Here is a 15,924-nt window from a genome sequence, read left to right on the forward strand (position 1 = left end):
TCCAGCTCGGACTGGAAGATATAACCAGCCGATTGACGTGTGGTTGGGGACATTCGAGAACTATTTTCCATTCTAGAACTCAGTTCTAGTTGAATATAGTAGGTTTAGCCACATTTTCCCCAATTCCAAGTCTCTGAATTTCGCTCGAGTTGTTTGATTCGCTTGAGTTCTTCTTCGATCGATCCTCACTCAAGCTCGAGCATGTCAATTGGTATTAGAGCCAGACGAATCTTACCTGAAATTAGTGATGGAATTAATCGTCGGTGATGGTTGCTCGGCACCTACTTGTGCGTGAAATCTCGAGAACCGAAGATCGATTTAGAGTCGCGGTGGTGAAGGCGGGGATCAGATTCAGTGTGAGGGTTGTGTGGCAAGTCCACATGTAAAATTCCTTAGCCGATATCTGATCCAGGCGACGGTAGACCTCTGAGTGGATTTGCAAGGGGAGGAACTTTGTTTTGAACCGATCCATTCAGGCAGCGAGGCATGACACGAAACACAAAGACGACGGTTGTGGCAACGTTGGCCACAGGTATTACCAATGATGAGTTATATGGTTCCAATTTGGGGTTTTCTAAAAACATGTAGGATGAGATGATCGAGATGAAGTCTAGAATAGGGAACATAGAGCTCCTCATGACTCATATGCGGGACCAAATGAACAATATGCACACTACCATGCTTGAATTTGTAAAGAACACCAAGGCTATAGATGGATCTAGAGTGATCTGGGTTGATAGTTATGAAGATATCAAAGGGGGTGGAGCAGATATACACGAGTTGGGTAAGATTCATTTAGGTGAGAAATTGGGAAAACTACAGAGGAGAACATATTGGAACTGTCAGAACTAGTGCACCCCAAACACCATCAACCTCCTGGATTTTGTGTACACTGAAAATCCTGCAAGGTTTAGTTCCCAGCACCAGGAGGTAGACATGAACCAAGAACGCATATTCCAGTTACACAACTAGCATCTTCCTAGAAATCCCACCCAACACAGTTATGTCACACCCCAAGCTCGATCTGCTGATGCAGTTAAGCTAACCTCATGGTTACACCAAGACAAATGGGGCCATAAACACCAGGATAACTCATTCAGCCTCTCCATGTCTCGTCCCAAGTGGTTGGACTCGTCAATGTGAAAAGTATTTTGACTTGGATGATGTTGCTTATGACATGTGGGTCTCTATGGCAACTTTGCATTGCTCAGGGCGTGCAGAAAGTTGGTGCTCAAGCTTGAGAATTCTTCCCAGGTAGATCAAGTGGATTCAGTTATGCATGATGGTATGAAACAAATTTGCAGAACATAATGTTTATGATATAGTTGAGCAATTTCACTCACTGTCACAAGACACAAGTGTTTCTCACTATACTAACCAATTTGAAGAGTTGATGTCAGCCATGCAAAGATAACATCCTGGGTTACAAGAAGAATATTACATCAAGTGCTATGTCAGAGGCTTGAAAGATGAGATAAAATATTTTCTGAAGCCTCACAGACCTAACTCTCTAGAGGAAGCCTATGCTATTGCAAAGGATCTAGAAAGGGCAGCCTTGAGCAGAAAATCAGTCCTATCCTATTCAACTAATTCTACCAAGCACTTGAGTTCCCTACCTAAGGTGTCTAGCACACAACTGCCCATCCAGAAGATGGACAACACCAATAGAACTAACAAGATGCCCCACCTGACTATAAAAATCAAAGAACCTTGAACTTGTTGGAAATGTGCTGCTCCATGGACCCCTAAACATAAGCTAAAATGCGAGTTCTATCAAAGTGGAGCACATGCTATGTCAATGAAGCCTGAAGAACTGCATTGTTCTGATGGGGAGCATGAACATCCGGATGACATTGACAACCACCAGCAAGCAACACTCATGTAGATATCCCAAAGTGCAGTCCAAGGTACCATAACTATTTTCACCTTTTGCCTACCTGTTGTTATAGGTAGGAAGAGAGCTACAACCTTACTTGCTAGTGGCAGTACCTATAGTTTTATGGATATATCTTTTGCACACAAAGTTGACTGTTGCATACAACATATTGATCTTCAATCTGTGGTTGTGGTTGAGGGTGGTGAATTAAAGTCTAGGAATATGTTCCTTCCTGCTCCTATATCATCCATAAGGTGCATTTTTAAATAGTTTCCAACTACTCCAGTTTAAAAGCTGTGGTATTATCCTAGGATGTGATTGGATTTTTGACCATAGCCCCATTGAGATGGATCTCAAACATAAACTACTTTTCATTATGCATGGTCTTTCACAAGTAAGCTTTGTTGATTGTTCACTGAACAGTCACCTAGTATCATGACTATCAAGCAGCTGGAGAGAATTTTAGAAAAGGAGCATTGGGTACATATTGCATGTCAAGGTGTTGTCATCTGAACCACACCAACAACATCAATAAGATATCATTATTTCAGATCTCCTAGAGAAATACTCAACTGTTTTTAGTGAGCCTTCTAGACTCCCTTCCAAAAAGGAACTATATCCACTCAATTCCCCTCAAATTAGGTACTAACCCTCCCAACCTAAGATCTTATAGAATTTCACATTACCAAAAAGATGAGGTTGAGAGACTTGTAAAACAAATGCTGGACCAAGGGTTGATTCAACCTACTGAGAGTCCATATTCATCACCTTCCATTCTTGCAAGAAAAAAAATATTGCACTTGGAGATTCTATGTAGATTATAGGAAATTAAATGACTTGATCATTAAGAACAAATTTCCTATTCCTGTTGTGGATGATTTAATTGATGAGTTACATGGGGCTAAGTTCCTTTCTAAGCTTGATCTCAGCTCAGGAATTGACCAGATATTGATTGATGAGAAACATACCAAAGACTGCCTTTGGGATCCATTTTGGACATTTTTAATTTTTGGTAATGCCTTTTGACCTCACTAATGCCCCAGCCACAATCTAGTCTATGATGAACTCAGTTTGTTGCCTACTTGAGGAAATTTGTTTTGATTTTTTTGACGACATATTAGTGTACAACAAAACATTTGAAGAACATTTAGGTCAACCGGAGACTGTATTTCTTATTCTACTGTAAAACAAACTATTTGTCAAAAAGACCGAATGTGTTTTGCTGTGACATAAATTGAGTATCTGGGCCACATTATTGATGCCGCTGGTCTTTCTACTGAGAAAACAAAGATACAAGCTGTCAAGGATTGACCTACTCCTCAGAATGTCTCACAACTTAGAAGTTTTCTTGGCCTAGCTGACTATTACAGAAGATTTATGCAAGATTTTGGTTTCATATGCAGACCACTCCATGACATGCTGAAAAATGATTCCTTCTCATGGGGGCCACAACAGACAGAAGCTTTTGAATCAATCAAATAAAGGTTAATTTCTCCACCGTGCTTATTATACCTGATTTTACACAACCTTTTACATTCGAGGCTAAAGCTTGTGGAGTGGGTATTGGAGCAGTTCTTATGCAAAAGGCAAAATTAGGTGGATACCATCGTAAAATGCTCATATTAGAAAATACTATCGGCTGTAAGGATGACATATGGGCCCATGACCCACATGTCATCCTCACACCAATGGTATTTTACAACTTGTGCAACTTTTGCGATGGTAACAGCAAATTGCCCCGTTGCAAAAAGGCCAACCAATTGCATGTTACATTAAATCACTTAGCAACAAAGCTCAAGCTTCCTCTACTTATGATAAGGAGGCTTTAGCTATATTAGAAACTGTCAAGAAATAGAAACATTATTTCTTAGGCTCCAAATTGATCATTAAGACTGACCAATAGAGCCTCAAATACACTGTTGATCAGAGGATTCAAGAGGGCATACGACATAAGCTTATGTTACAACTCTGACTATATCGTTGAGTACAAAAAAGGAAAGGATAATATGATGGATGATGCCTTGTCTAGAAGGACTAGCAGTTGCTTGGCTGTATCAGTAGTCCAACCATTATGGGTTTCTCAAGTACTCAAAAGCTATGAGAATGACAATCATTGTCAACAACTGATTACGCAATTGTCCTTGGCAGCATATCCCTCTTCTAAATATACTTTGCATTATGGCATCATCAGATACAAGGACATGATTCATATTAGCCATGACATGGATATTCAGAACTCCATCATTGCTACTCTACACTCTTCAGCTATTAGAGGCCACTCTGTTATTGCAGCCACTTATCAAAGAATCAAAATATTATTTCATTGGCAAGGTTAAAGAAAGCAGTGGAAAGTTTTGTCACAACTTGTCCTATTTGTCAAAGAGCAAAGAGTGAGCACTGTCACTACCCTGGCCTTTTGGAACCACTTCCTGTTCCAGATATGGCTTGGTCACAAATCTCAATGAATTTTGTGGAAGGTCTTCCAAAGTCTAATGACAAGGATGTCATCTTGGTAGTGGTCGATAAACTTACTAAATAATCTCATTTTCTGCTACTCTCACATCCTGTCAATGCTCCAAACAGTGGCTCAAGTATTCATAGACCACATCTTAAAAACTACATGATCTACTAACAGCAATTGTTTCAAACCGTGATAGAATTTTTACTAGTGAATTATGGAAATCACTCTTCAAATCTCTAAAGGTCTCCCTCAAATTTAGCTCAGCCTACCATCCACAAGGTGATGATCAAATGGAGCGTGTCAACCAATGTTTAGAAAATTATCTGAGATGCATGGTCTTCTCAGAGCCAAAAAGGTGGTCATCTTGGTTATCTCTTGCCGAATGGTGGTACAACATTAACTACCACACCTCCCTCAAGTGTATTCCATTCCAAGCATTGTATGGTTTTCCACCTTCACTCATTAGTGAGGTCAGTGTTCCTGAACCAGATTTGGCTGCAAAGGATTTCTTAACTGAAAAGCAGCACATGATCACTTCCTTGAAGGATAATTTGGCACAAGCTCAAGCTAGAATGAAGTAATTAGCAAACTTGAAGCGAACTGAAAGAACTTTCAATGTGGGGGATTTTGTTTATCTGAAGATGCATCCTTATCAACAAGTGGCTCTAGGTATCGGAAATTCCCTCAAATTGGCAATAAGATACTATGGTCCTTTCCGCATTCTTCAAAGAATTGGCCTTGTTGCCTACAAACTGCTTCTACCTTCACAAGCTTAGATCCATCCCGTGTCCCATGTAAGTCAGTTGAAGAAGCATCTGGGCCCTCATGCTATTCCTACAGCTAATCTACCACTGGTTGACGCTCACGGAAGAATCAAATCAAATCCGATAGCTATCTTGGATACTAGAGCTCTTCCAAGAGGGGATTCGGTGGTTACTCAATGGCTAACGCAGTGGGAAAACAGTCCACCTGGCGAAGCAACTTGGGAGGACAAAACATTCATCAAATCCATTTTCAGCAAGTTCTATGATTCAATCATTAGAGAATGGTGGCCTCAAGGATCATCGACACCAGTTCAGTAGGCTTCTCGCTCAGTTCAACACTTGGGGCAAGTGCTGTCTCAAGGGTGGGGGGGGGGTGTTGTCATGACCCAGATACGGAAGACGTCGTACTAGACACATCAACGGCGGAGATGGTTCGGCACCGCTTCGCTGCGTGATCAATGGCTGTGGACCGTTTTGTTCGTTTATTACTGCGCACAGTTCATGTGTCCGGTTAAGCACAGTTAATGCAGCTCAGATGTGATTAAACTTGTTTTCCGTTTTTAATCGCTGTAAGAATCCAGCACGGACTGGGAGATATAACCAGCCGATTGACATGTGGATGGGGGACATTCAAGAACTATTTTTCATTCCAGAACTCAGTTCTAGTTGAATACAATAGGTTGAGTCCCAATTCCAAGTCTCTGAATTCCGCTGGATTTGTTTGATTCGCTTGAGTTCTTCTTCGATCGATCCTCACTCGAGCTCGGGCGTGTCACGCACGTCGGCCTCCGGGAACGCGCGGCCGTGGCGGTGCAGATGGTCGTTCACGGCGTGGCGCAGGCTCCGCCCGACGTACTTTTTGGTAAGTGGGTCCGTGACGCCATGGAGGCCGACGAGGTACGGCTGGCCGCCGCAGGCCTCACGCAGCAGCTCGCTAACGTCGGGCGGCTTCTTGCCGTCGCGCGTTCGGGGCGTGCGACGGTCTGGCCGGTCTTGCGGTCGCGTGCCTTGACGACGACGCCGAAACAGCCCTTGCCGATCTCGTCATCTGCTTGTAGCAGTGGGTGCTGTCGACGCACCTCGCGCTCCTGCTCCTCAGCGTCCTGCTGCCTTTTTCCCGCTGCGGCTCGGTCGTCGATCATGGCGCAGATGGCCTCGTCTCGGCTGCTGCTCATGGGTGCGCCCCCGGCGGCGTACTCGTCGATCTTGGTGTAGACGGCAGCAAGCGTCCATTATCGTTCCCGGTGCGGCGCGCTCGTCGGACATGCACCCGACGGCTGCAACTGATCGCTTGGCGACCATGGTGATCGAGGTGGCGTTTGCAGTCGAACACGAGACGAGGAACGAGTTTCGTCACTCGTGCCGAGTCGTGTTCGGATTCGGGAAACGCGTCACGTGGCTTAATCAATTTATCGGCAGTATTTAAGCATCCAAACAGGATGACGTGGCATGAGCTTAGTTAGAAACCAAAGGCTTCTTGGTTTGCAGAAAATTACGGAGGAAGATTACAAGGAACACAGCAAATCCAAACACGAGGTTCTAATTAATCCGACCAAGAGGCAAGAGCTGACCTAAAACACCAAGTCAAACACGGTCAAACTACGCTCATCGCCGGCCGGACTCCGACTTGGTGAGACTCCTCAGTCTCCCCAAGATCCTGACCTTGCCCTCCCACCCCAACCCCTTCCTCCCTTTCTTCGTCGGCGACCCGTCGGAGAGCTCCGCCGCCGAGTCCTCCCACTGGTGGAGATCGTCAGCCGCCCGTCTCCTCGCCTTGAGCTCGGCGGTGAGTTCCGTAACCGCCGCCACCGGCTCGTCTCTGTTCCTCAGCAGCACTTCTCCGACCTCGGCCGGCGTCATCTCCGCACCGCTCCTTATGCAGTCCTCCGCCGCGTCGAGCATCGCGTGTTCGCCGACGCCTACGTACCGTTGCACCAGCTCCCGCATGGCGTGCTCGCCGCACGCGTCGAGGCGGACGTGCACGTCCATCCGCCCGGGGCGCAGCAGGGCGGGGTCAATGCCGTCCACGTGGTTTGTCGTGAACACGATGACGCGCTCCTCGCCGCAGCACGACCACAGGCCGTCGGTGAAGTTGAGGAGCCCGGACAGGGTCACCTTGCCCCGATGGTTGTCGGCGCCGTTGCCGCCGGCGTCATCGTTCGAGTCAGATGAGTCGTCGTCGTACGCGGTGGCGTGGAGCTTGCGTCTTTTGTGAAGCCTCTCAGAAGCTAGGCCACGGTCACCGGTTAGGTGGAGGGAGCAGTCGATGTCCTCGATGACAATGAGCGAGCGGTTGGTGGTCTGGATGAGGAGCGCGCGGAGGTCGGCGTTGGTGGCGACGCGGGTGAGCTCGAGGTCGAACACGTCGTACCGGAGGTGGTTAGCCATGGCGGCGATCAGCGAAGACTTGCCCGATCCGGGTGGGCCGTGCAGGAGGTACCCGCGCTTCCAGGCCCTCCCAGTCCGGCGGTAGAACTCCCTCCCTTCGGCGAACGCCGAGAGATCGGCGAGGAGGCGCGCTTTGAGGCCCGGATCGAGCGCGAGCGTGTCGAAGGTGGCCGGGTGGCAGAACGGCACCGACGCCCACGCCGCGGCGCCACGCAGGGATGCCGCGTTCGTGTGCAGCCTCCGCGCTCGCGACGAGCGCTCCAGATGGTCCGCCGCGGCGGCGAGGTGCGAGAGGTACGCCGGGAGCACCGCCGCGGCGTGCCGCTTCGGGAGGCGCAGCGAGAAGAACCGGCGCTCCTCGAGCGAGTCCTGGAGCGTGTCGGCGTGCTGCGTCCACACGGCGCGGTGGCCGTTGAAGGTGTCCGCGACGGAGTGGTTCGGCGAGAGCGACACGGACGGCGGCGCGGCAGCGGCCGACGCGGCGTCCCCTCCGGAGACGGCAGCGGCGGAGCGCGGCAGCGATAGCGTGAGGCGGGGAGGCGGAGGGGAGGAGAGGAGGAGGGAGCGGTGGAGGTAGAGCTGGACATGGCGGTAGAGCGCGTTGGGCTCGACGGCGGCGGAGCCTAGGAACTCGGGGACGTCGAAGTAGGAGTAAGGCGTGAGCGAGTCCTGGAGCGACTGCCAGAGCGAGTGGAGGAGGGAGAGGAGCTGCGTGGGGAGGACGTTCTGCAGGATGGTGAGGAGGCCCAGGAGAGACCACATCTGCGACAGGAACTCCATTGATGTGGCAATGGAGCTACGAGCTCAGATTCTGGCGAGACCTTGCTCTACTTGGGTATTGGTATGGGACTTGACGACGTGCTAGTAGCGAGTAGCTCGAGGGAGTGTTGTGTAGCTTTGGTGGATTGGCCATGGCATCTTGTTATATGGAGGGAAACTCGGTAAGAAAAGAGAGGAGAACAGTGAAAAGGTACTAGCAGGTATGCATACATGTATGCACCTAATGATAGATTTTTTTTTTTAGAAAATAGAAACTGTTCCGGCCTTTTGACGATGCATACAGCTAGTTCTTTATTACATAAAGGTAGATAAGAGATGGATTTTTTTTAGATGAAGTACAACTTTGCCTCTATACTAACAGAATGTAGTTATTTTATAGAACTTTGCTATTTATCGGATGACAGATTTTTTGATGGTCTTTTGATATGCTTTGGAAGTTATGCTAACTTTGATTGATTCTGACTAATATCTAACGGATATTGTTACCGAATTCAGATGTTCGCTCGCAACCCGCTTTGATTTTTTCGAAGACCGTGGCCCTCTCTCCCCCCAATTGTCTCCCCCACCACTTCGTAACCGACGCTACTCTCTCTCTCTCTTCTTCAATTGGACCTCTCTCGTTCTCCACCCATTTCTCCCTTGTCGCCACCCCAAATCTCCTTATGGAACTGGCGTTTTCAAGGTTTGATTTGAGTGGCTTACTTTGTTCTGGTAGTTGATCTATTCGATTCGTTGATTGAATCATCGTTCTTCATTGTTTTCTTATTGTTCCTATCTTTTAGGGTTTAATCTGCGAGTGGAGGGTTCCTTGGAATAGCAAGAAAGGCGGAAGAAATTGGTTGAGGTTCATAGCACTTTCGAGTTGCTGCTGCAAAATCCCTGAGCATCAACCGAGTTGGATCGATTTGGAGGCGATCTGCTGGAGCATACTGAGGATTGATCCATCAGGTTACGACATGTTGTGTAGAATCCCATATATTCTCTTATTTCTGATGGATTTCTATGGATTCTGATATGGGGCAAGACCTTTCGTGCAACAAGGATATGATTCCTGTAGGTATGGGGCAGCAGCAGCAGCATCGTTCTCAGGAGGATGTGGTGTGGGGAGCACAGGAGTTCATCTCAAGGCATCGCATGGACCTTGCAGCTTCACCAACTCGTCTCAGCTTCAGTATACGACGGCGTTGGTCTGCCATGAAATTGCCACAAGCAGGGCAGCTACGAGAGGCCTGTCTATTAGTTGTTCCACGAATTGCCCCAACCCAATTTTGGTTTTGGGCAAGGCACTGCAGCACAGGGTAAGTGGAGCTTGTTCTCTATTGCATGTCAATCCTCATGTAATTTCGGCGTGCATGCCAGTTTGGTTGGGTTGCAACAAGAAAATGAAATAACTGCTCGCCATGCCTTAAGCATTTTTGTTTTTGCGAGCTGCTCCTGATGCTATAGTTTTGTTTTTGAGTTGCCAAATCATACTCATGTTTACCTGCTAGAAATGTGCTCTTTTGGCATTAGTGATGTGTATGATATGTTTTATCATATTTTTTTTATGTAATCCAAACAATGTATCTGTGTTTACAGGTTTTTAAATGAGCCCTTTTTAATTGTACTCATGACCTATCTAGGAATGGCATCTCTTTTTTTTGCACTGTACGTTGCTCTATGTTTGTCCCCTGATGTGTCTGAATATTTTGTTTTCATGTGCACCACTGTTAATGCTGGCAACCTGAGTTAAGATTTTTTTAATTATACCTAACCAAGAAATTGTGCTTAGTATTTTTATTTATTATCCACTCGACTGAAGAGATGTCACTTTATCTCTCTTTGTCTCTATTTTTTTCTCTCTTTGTCCTTCTATCTCTATCTATTTGTCTCTTAATCTATATTTCTCTTTATCCCTCTCTGTATCTCGTTGTCTCTTTTTGTTTCTCTCTATCTCTTTGTCTTTGTATATGTCAATTGCTTTTCTTAATTTTTCTTTATCATTTTTTTCTCTTTCTCTATCTATATGTGTCTAAGGGGGTAAAGGCCCGTCTGTGATGGTCGTATAATGTCACTCGTCACTCGTTGCTCTCCCAACAACGAGGAAGGCGGTCGTAGAATTCCTCTCTCTGCGTCCAACCTCCCTTTCTTAGGCTAGCTATTTCTCCAGGTCGGCACACCTACTAGCCGCCGCTTCCTTCTCCTCGACCAGTCTGCAAACAGAAGCGGGGATACAGCTGACTAGAGTGAGCAAGTTAGGGGCCGGCACGGGCTCCTCGACTGGCGCCACGGGGACCGAAGCCACCGCTGACGCTCCAAGGGACAAAGCCAGAGCTGGCGGAAGGATCGGAATGTCTTGCGGGGCACCGTCGTAGGGGTCGTGACAAGAGCCTTAAGAGCTACCATGGGCATGTGGCAAACAACAGAGTTACGAAATCGTAAAGGAAAGGAAATTCAAGGTATACCTACCCAGAGAAACTTACCGCAACGGCGGGGAGCTAAGCACAAGTCTGGTCCTCACGAAGCCGTCAAATCGACTGGTCGGGGAAGACAACCCCGCTATGGGGCCGCCAGTACTCGGGCTCCCGCGACTGCGTTTGGACGTCTCCATGGTAGATGAGTCCTAGGCTAGCCTCTTCCCACACTGCATAGACGCTTGGTCCATGACGGTCTAGTTAGAGCGCATCTGGTTGGTGCGAGCATGGTCGTGAGGCCTTTTGTCAGGCCTGACCTGGTCGGGGCACGCCTGGCCTGGTCGGGTCTGGTCGTAGGGCGCCAGGTCATGGCGAGTCTAGTCAGGGCACTGCGGGTCGGCCTCCTGTTGGTCGGCACCGCTCATAAGGCCGCTGCCCGCGATCACTACCTGACCTGACGGGTGGGTGTCATGACCAGGTCGGTGGGTGTCCAGGGTAGCAATGGGCAACGGGGAGGGCTGTTGGCCCCCACGTTCAATCTCCTGAAAGACCTCCTCAACCTCGCCAACTATCGATCATAGGACATCTACCTCGAGAAGATGCTGAAAATAACTCGAACCATAAGACCCTAACCAAGGAAAAGACTTAGAATAGGAAACTTTGGAATATGCTTAACATACCAGTCTAACCTGAGCCCTCTCTGACAGGGGAAGCTCACGTAAGGGGACACACGGAGGGTCACCCTACCTACCGACCGCCGCCATCAGTGACCTGACCTGCAAGTCGATGGAGGGCATAACAAAGAAAAACATATAAAGAAACAAATGTATTCAATAAACAAAAGGAGAGCTTGTCGGGAAGATCTGATTAAAAGGAATAAGACACCACTCAACCAACACCTAGCGATAGGGGGACGATTGTGATGTTACCTACGGGAGGAGATCGAAGGCGATGGGCTTTAGCGCAAGGGCTTGGAGTGTGAAGGGGTTTCTGGAGGCTTATGTCCTTCGATTTATAGGATCAACTTGGTCCTGCCACCTCGAATTTCGAGAGCCGTTTGGGGAACCGAAATTCCCTCAAAGTCTAGTGGCCATCAAGGTTTCTCTCTCCCATGATTCTCTCCCTCGCGTACGCCCTCCTTTTTCTCTCTCCCACGATATCTCTCTATGGACATTTAACCTCCTCTCGGGATGCGATTTCCTGAGCCATCCACGATGGTGGACCATGTCGCTGACCACGCCCTGGGCAAAACTCTTGTTCACTCGGGGCCCAAGTGGTAGGACTAGGCCCGGCTACGTCCTTATGAAGAACAGCTCAGATCACCATATCCGCGATGGAGCTTGAGGGCTACTTCAATGTAAAGAATATAGGGGTCCCCGCCAGGATGGCCCGCAATGGCCAGCTTTGACAGTATCACCTTTCTTTCTTTGGCCCGGACCCACTACACGACCAGTCGGCACCAGCACTACCATGACTCTGACCTTCAAAGGATTTCCCGTGACTAGCAAGAGCTGGTCGTGGGGCAGGTACTCATCTGGCCAGTCAAACCTCATTTAATACCGCTACTCATGCCATTTTTCCTTCCCCAGACGGTTCACTCCGGCTAAGGCGGCATGGCTGGCGCAAGGTTATCGTGTCCCATCCCGCAACATTAATTGTTGCGGGACAGACTCACAGACACAAATAGGGGGCGTGGCAGGCACGCGTGGGAAACCGGCGGTGGCACAAGACATGCCGAACGACTCGGGCGCGACAAGCGGGGGCGGGGGGCGATGGATGGGACGGATACCACAGTGCTCCAGGGCAAGCACAACACATGCGTAATGATAGCCTATATTGATCATCTAGACAGATATGGATCTTTTTGTTAGGCCCACATGTAAGACTCATACCTCTCTAGAATATAAATGGGAGGGGATATCTTTTGAAGGGCAGGATAGACTCCTTGAGAAGAATACAAAGGATGTAGGGCTATTACTCCACGGGGAGCCTGAACCTGTATATCGATGGTGTTCTTGAGCAATACACACACATTCCACAGGTACCCTCAGAACGCAGATCACACACTCGTCATCTGATACACTCCAGAGTTATTGTTAGGGATTAACCACAATCTATTTTTAGAAATCTGACAGATTTTTTGTTGTGGTATCTTTCAAATTTGTTCAATATGATGTGGCAGCCTTTTATTAGCTATGAATTGACAGATTTTGTCCTACAAAATCTGTCACTAGATATTTAGATAACCCTTTTTTATAAATATGAACATATGTGTCAAGTCTAGAACTTAAAACTCAAACGTACATATTTCACCGTAAAAACCCTAACCAGCTGATAAAAGATGGGTAAGAATACTATTTGACAATCATAACGGTGTCGAATCATAACCTGTGTCTCTAAAGTTGGGATAAGGAATCATGGGACAGGGGATTAGGGAAAAATCCCTGCACCTCAATACTTCCATAACTTTTTTATTTCCGGGTTTGAAACAACAAGGGCAGCTAACTTTTTAGTACATGTTAGGATCAGTTCGAAGCGCACGGATTTCACTAGAATTTTGCAAAAAAAGATAAAAGAGAAGAAAATCAGTAAAACAATGCAATCTTCGTAGAATTGAGAAAAAACCCTCTCGAGTTCCAAACGAGGCCAAAATAGACACCGCTCTAGCTTTCATCCAGGAAAACAACCATACAGAAAAAATAGCAGTAAACACTTCTGATGTCCAATAATACGTTATCAGGCAGCATCTAGTTCAGTACTTCAGTCGTCTTCTCTAGTGTCTAGTCCCTTTGTCAGAACACAGTACTATTGTACATGCAGCAATCTTTGGTTAAAGAAGAAAGGGTGAAAGAATATTTCGACTGTGCCTCAGCTGCAGCCTGCCTGGCCAGGAAAAGAGGCCGGGAAAGAGTTGAAAGCGCCAAAAAAAAAAAAAATTTAAAAAAAGAGTTGAAAGCGCCGGGAGGGTAACAGGATAAGGCGCAGCTTCTCTTTTGCACACGCTCCTTCTTCACCTTTAGGAGGGAGCGTCTCGGCATCTGGGAAAGGACGTGGTGGCTAGTGGTGGCGCTGACCGCCGGAAAAGTGGGGCTGTGTGCACGGTAGGCTTGTAGATGGAGCGGGTTCTTTTACGAGCCCACATAGCCGCTCCACATAATCAGGGTCGGTCCACAGATTTTAATAGCCCAAACAAAACTAAAGCGGAACCTATTAAAAATAAATATTGAAAAGATAATATTCTGGTAAAGCTCATGAGCATTTACGATAAACTTGAATAATCTGTAATACATCCATTACGGTAAGCTGGAACAAAGTTATCCTAAATGCTTGCGAGAATAAAATTGCGAGTTATCGCAGTACACATACGTATGCTTGTATTAATGTATGTTAGCTAAGTAGAGATACTCACATGTCTATGTATAGTTTATTGTATGCAGCTCTAGTTACTTATCGGTACATGCAATAGGTAGCTTGCAGCCATAACAGCTTTAGAGCTATCTGCTCGCAGGTGCCAGCACCACAGTACAAACGCTGGACCCATTAATCGCCGGAGCAAGCGGGATCTTTCCATATTTCAAATGTGCGATCTCAGCAAGGGTCAGATTCATTTGAGGTGGAGTAGAAATTATAAAGGATAAAAACTAATGACGAAAGCTCATATGGCAATTGCTAACATATGTCCTCGATCGAAACTGCGGGCATACGGGACGCCTTGGAGTCGTGGTCCCATGGAACACAGGAAACTGGATTGTATGAACGGAAGAAAATACGAAACAGACAAACAACCAAATAGGCTAGGCATGCAAGTAACTTGATTTTTTATGGACCGGAGGAATCAGACCACTTGCGTCCTACCGTGTGAACTGCTAGGCCTAGCTGCTACTTTAGATCTAGTTCCATCTATTATCATATGAACTATTAAGCATGCATACTATACATAGGTATATAAGGAGGGCCCCTTGGTTTGGGGGGGGGGGCTAGAGCGGCCGCCCCGCTCGACCCCCTTCAGGGCTGGTCCTACACATAATCGTTGTTTGTGGTGGATGTTTTTTTTTGCTGGGGGTTGGCGGATGTTGCCCTTGCCCAGCTGCAATTTCTTTGCGGACTAACATTGGCTAGCTTGCCAAGCCCACTGGATAAGTTACACATGTGTTAGAGGTAAACTTCCTAATGTATCTTTGTTTGTATTTGGTTCGGTACATGTTCATAGATAGAATCAAATCTATATAGGCTAGAGATATAGAAGGCATATCTTTTAAATGTAACCGAACCTAATACATATGTATTCTTGCCATGATTTTCCGACCTATATCAACACGTAATAGTGGCCTCTATGGAGGTAACAAATGCTTCACCAATTCTTTCATGGTACATAGAGCCACCTCCTCTACCCGGCACATCTATAGCGACCGGCGAATCCTCGTCATCCGCCCTCTCTGGCCTGACCACGCCCTCTCTGCTCGGTCATCCAGTTACAGAGAAACTCACCAAGAATAACCATGCCCTATGGAGGGTTCAAATGCTCCCAACTGTGCATGGTGCGCAACTGAGGGGGGGGGGGGTGCTCGATGGATATGAAGTCGCACCCTCTAAAGAAGTCGACGTTTAGCAAGGAGAGAAGGCAATCAAGACGCAAAATCCTGTGTACGCATGATGGATAGCCTTGGATCAATAGGTGCTTAGCTACTTGCTATCCTCTCTGTCCAGAGAGGTTCTTACGCAAGTAATGACCATGAAGACCACAACTCAAACATGGCAAGCAATCGAAGATATGTTCGTTTCTCAAACGTGTGTGTGGTCACTCAATACCCACATAGCATTAGCGACAACTCATATGAGATGGCGTCCATTGGCAAGCCACTGGATGACGAAGAGATGGTCTCGTACATCCTCACCGGACTCAACATCGAATTCAATGCAATCGTGTCCGCCATTGTCGCGCGAGTTGAACCAATCGCTATAAGTGAATTGTACACGCGGTTATTAAGTTTTGAAACTCAGATGGATCTTCTCCTGAGAAGCTCTCAATCTTCGATCAATGCCGCATCCCATGGTGGTCGTGGTGGTTTCAACAGTCATGGTCGAGGTGGACATGGGTGTAGTCCTGGCCGAAACAGAAACAACTACTCCAATAATGGTGGCCGGTCCAACTCCAACAACAATGAAGGCACCAATACCCGATGCCCTAGATGCCAAATATGTCCCAAGGGCAGTCATACTGCTACAAATTGTTGGCATCGTTTTGATCAACACTATGTCTTT

At 47.1% G+C, this 15,924-nt stretch overlaps 1 protein-coding gene, 1 long non-coding RNA gene and 1 other non-coding gene across 3 annotated transcripts; 2 read left to right on the forward strand and 1 right to left on the reverse strand.

Annotated features, from left to right (window-relative positions):
- Nucleotides 1-6,505: 6,505 nt before the first annotated feature.
- Nucleotides 6,506-8,635, reverse strand: LOC133902059 (AAA-ATPase At5g57480-like). The gene has a single exon (XM_062343636.1). It carries the CDS (start codon nt 8,267-8,269, stop codon nt 6,707-6,709), a length of 1,563 nt encoding a protein of 520 aa, XP_062199620.1. The 5' UTR covers nt 8,270-8,635; the 3' UTR covers nt 6,506-6,706.
- A 420-nt stretch (nt 8,636-9,055) lies between these two features.
- On the forward strand, nt 9,056-9,681 carry LOC133902281 (uncharacterized). Its single transcript, XR_009906849.1, has 2 exons — nt 9,056-9,217; nt 9,311-9,681. It is a non-coding gene; the product is annotated as an uncharacterized LOC133902281 (long non-coding RNA).
- A 5,838-nt stretch (nt 9,682-15,519) lies between these two features.
- LOC133902598 (small nucleolar RNA Z247) lies at nt 15,520-15,658 on the forward strand. The gene has a single exon (XR_009906925.1). It is a non-coding gene; the product is annotated as a small nucleolar RNA Z247 (small nucleolar RNA).
- The last annotated feature ends 266 nt before the right edge of the window (nt 15,659-15,924 follow it).

Source organism: Phragmites australis, chromosome 20 (genome assembly GCF_958298935.1).
Source record: "Phragmites australis chromosome 20, lpPhrAust1.1, whole genome shotgun sequence".
NCBI classification, from domain to species: domain Eukaryota; kingdom Viridiplantae; phylum Streptophyta; class Magnoliopsida; order Poales; family Poaceae; genus Phragmites; species Phragmites australis.

Coding starts and splice junctions, on each gene's coding strand:
- LOC133902059 (XM_062343636.1), bottom strand. CDS start 8,269: ATGGAGTTCCTGTCGCAGATGTGGTCTCTCCTGGGCCTCCTCACCATC.